The sequence below is a fragment of the Sipha flava genome, unplaced genomic scaffold (genome assembly GCF_003268045.1).
Source record: "Sipha flava isolate LNK unplaced genomic scaffold, YSA_version1 16376_pilon_pilon, whole genome shotgun sequence".
NCBI lineage: Eukaryota > Metazoa > Arthropoda > Insecta > Hemiptera > Aphididae > Sipha > Sipha flava.
The window spans coordinates 1-3,592 of NW_020271820.1; the positions used below are offsets into that span (position 1 = coordinate 1).

At 33.1% G+C, this 3,592-nt stretch overlaps 1 protein-coding gene across 1 annotated transcript; it reads left to right on the forward strand.

Moving 5' to 3' along the window:
- Window positions 1–2,738: 2,738 nt before the first annotated feature.
- Window positions 2,739–3,580, forward strand: LOC112679479 (the record flags this gene model as incomplete). The annotated part of the gene is made up of 2 exons (XM_025549296.1): window positions 2,739–2,995; window positions 3,065–3,580. Coding segments are annotated over 2 exons (773 nt in total), but the record flags the coding sequence as incomplete, so codon positions are not given.
- Between the last annotated feature and the right edge of the window lie 12 nt (window positions 3,581–3,592).

The window sequence follows — 3,592 nt, forward strand, 5'->3', positions numbered from 1 at the left end:
AAAAAAACGGTTTTAACGGGTATAAAACCCTGTGTAAAACACAGTAGAAGAGAAGAAATGTGATTTCGCTTGCGGTGGTATAGAGCTCTTGCTCTCCTTTTTTCTACAATTTTGTTACGTATTTACCCATGGAGTGAGTCTGCTGAAGAAGGAGCTGGAATATTATTTGTATCTGACCATGCTGAGGTTTGTATTGAATTAGTAAGATTGTAAACCGCTAAGTCTATGTCATAGGTTGATTTTAATTTTGTGTTTTATTTAATTTTTGAATTGACTAATTCGAGAAATTTAAAATGATCTGTGAATTTGTTAAATAATTTGTTGGTTTTTTTAATAGATGGGGAAGTGTTGAGAGTTAGGAGTACCGATGAGTAGTCAGAATTTATATCAAGGAAATTTTTTTGGTGTATGGAACATATTATTTGGTATTTTGGATACAAAAATATCAAGAATATCTGGATTTTTACGAGCCGATGAAGGCCAATAGATTGGATCAGGTGGAGCTAAAACTTTATATTTCTTTGTGATTATAAAATTATATAAGGTGACACCTCAAGGGTTATTCACACGGCATTCCCATTAATGATATTTGGCGTTGAAATCGCCGCCTATGATAAAAAAGTTATTAAATGAGTTGAAGTAGTCGGCAAATTGAGTGACGTCGTAGTAACGTCGTGTTTTGGAGGTAAAAATATAGCAGCAATGGTAAATGGTTTATTGTTTATCTTTAGATTAATGGCAGAAGATTGAAAAAAGATTGAGAAAACTAGGTAGGGGAAAAAATTCAATTATGGATTTAACAAAAATAGCAGCACCTCTATGCGCCATGTTGTCGGGGTGATTTGATTTAATTAATTTACAACCAGGGATATGGATATGAGAGTATTGAGTGAAGTGAGTTTCAGAAATGAGGGCAACATTAATGCGTTTGTTGTTTATTACGGATTCTAGTTCAAGCGTATGGTTTTTGAGTCCATTAGCATTGAATTGTAATATTAAGAGCGAGTTGTCGGTGATGGATTTATTATAGTTATTTTTAGCCATTATTTGTCTAGAAGTTTGGAGATTACTTTAGTTAATCGAGATATAAATGGATTATGACATTTTGGAATTATGACATTTTTGAATTCATCTAAAAAGTTAGTCATTAATTTGCTTAAATGAGGAGGCTGATTATCGGTAGTAGGAGGTAGAGCGTCGTGAACTGATGTGTTGGAAATGACCTGAGCGTAAGTTTGCGTTTGAGGAGAGGGTTGATTAGGAAAAGTGTTATCAGGTGGATGGCTACTTTGTACATTTTTAGTTTGGGTATTAAAATTATTATGTATTCGTTTGCTTAGTGTACTGGATATTTTTCGTCGTTGAAGTTCTTTATAAATTGAGCAGCCCTTGTAATTAGCTGGGTGGTTTTAAGAACAATGAGCGCATTTGGAGGAACATCGCGTGGGTTCGGGCAAGTAGTTGATTGATGGTCCACTCCACAGCGAACATATCGGGGATGGTAACCGCAGTTACCAGGGGCAAGTTAGGCCAAGTTAGGCTAACCTAGGGCCAAGCCCATTTACATAAGAGGACCTTATGATAAGCAACAAGAAGGCGGTAAATACAGCCATATACTGGACAAAAGAAAAGATATAATTAGTATGCAATACTTGTTACCATTATATAAGTGTGTTATTATTATTCATATTTTACTTATTTGATATTATTTATTTAGTTTTGTTTTATAAATTACATGTTTGTTTTAAATTTAATTATATGATGCCTGACACGAGAAAAAAAACCGCAGTAGGTCTTAGTGTGTAAATATTGTTGACAATTGAAGCATTGGCTAATTCTTTTCGGTTTCTATGGCTCTTCCATTTTTATTTTACAGTGAAGAAATGATGAAAGTTGAAAATTTTCATTAGATTTCGGCATTGGTTCAAGATCAACGAAAAATAACGGGATGGGATTTTTATTGATCTTGTGTAGCACATTGGAAATTTGCCTAACCTCGTAGAGTCGAACTTTTAACTCGTCTTTTATTAGATTTTATTAAATTTAGATTGGATGGATGAAGATTACGTATTACTATCCAGAGTGGTTTGTTCTCATTGAGCTGATAAGTATGATACTAGGCTTTTTCGGATTTTAGGAAATGAACTAGTGCTCTGTATGCACTAGGGTCCATAGTTTGTATTTTCAAAGAGTTGGTTGCAGATTTACAAATAAAATTGTTAACACCGATTAGCTCAGTTAAGGCCGTACATAGTGCGGGAAAATCTTCGACTCATTTAACAAATATAGGAGGAGGAGGTTTAATGGTTGTATTTTCATTTCCCTTTTTCTCATTTTCGGGATCAAATTGATGAGAGTAGGTAGACATATTTTCAGTAGTAGGCGGGTCAAATGGATCATCTTGGGCAAACAGTTTGAACCTGTTAAGTGTAGCAAAGATTTTCTTTTTATTGTTTTTTTGTTTAATATTTGTATCCGTGTTTGGAGATGAAAGTTTGGACAATGCGTTTGAGGAATTGGAGAGTAGTCGTTTATTTGGATGTGTTTATTTTCCAGTGTTTGAAGTACTAGCATTGTTGCATAAACAGGGCCGAATTTAGACTTTCGGATGCCCTGGTCAAATCGATTTTTCGAGGCCCCTAGCAGTAAGAAATTAACATTATCCATGTAGTAAAGGAAAAATTAAAATTTTTCATATTTGCTAACCTAACATCATAACTGTAAGTTTCCAATTCCAGTTATTACTAGATGGAACTCTAAATATGATGCTACTCAAAAAGTGTTAATACACAAAAAGAAATTGGATATTTTATTTGATGTATTAAAGTTAAATAAGCTCAAACCTAATGAGTGGTTATTTTTGGAAGAAAACTGTCTTTTGTTGAAACCATTATCAAATTCATTGGACAAGTTACAAAGAGAGAAAAATAGTTATTTAGGTTATGTTGCTCCTACATTAATAGTTTTGAGAAAATTGTTAATTCAATCAAGTAATGTAAAATATTGCAAACCATTAGCTTCAGCATTAATAAGTTCTCTAGAAAAAAGATTTAACTACATTTAGGATTTAAGTAATGCAAAAAGCAAAGATTTTATTCTTGCCTCAATAAGTCATCCGAAATTTAAAATGTCCTGGGTTCCAGTAAGATATATAAGTTTATGTAAAGAATTATTTTTGAATGAATGTAATACATTTAAAGATGGAAATTCTGTATCTGAATCTGCATCTGATAATGCAGACAGTGATTCTAGTGATGAATTCTACAGCAATTTATCTGAAAATTTAACTACATCTTTTCATCCGTCCGCAGATGTTGATTCAGCTGAAATAGATACAAGTGTTTCCAATACAGCTGGTGTTGAAGCATTGAAATATCTTAACTCAAAGAAAAAAGAAGTAATGTCACTTAATGATGTTCCAATTGTCAAGCAAATATTTTTTAAGTATAACACCACCTTGCCGTCGTCAGCTCCGGTTGAAAGACTGTTTAGCAAAGCTATACAGATGTTAACTCCCAGACGTAATCGTCTTAGTGATGATGTGTTTGAAATGCTTTTATGTTGCAAGTCTACTGAATGATTTTTTTTTTTT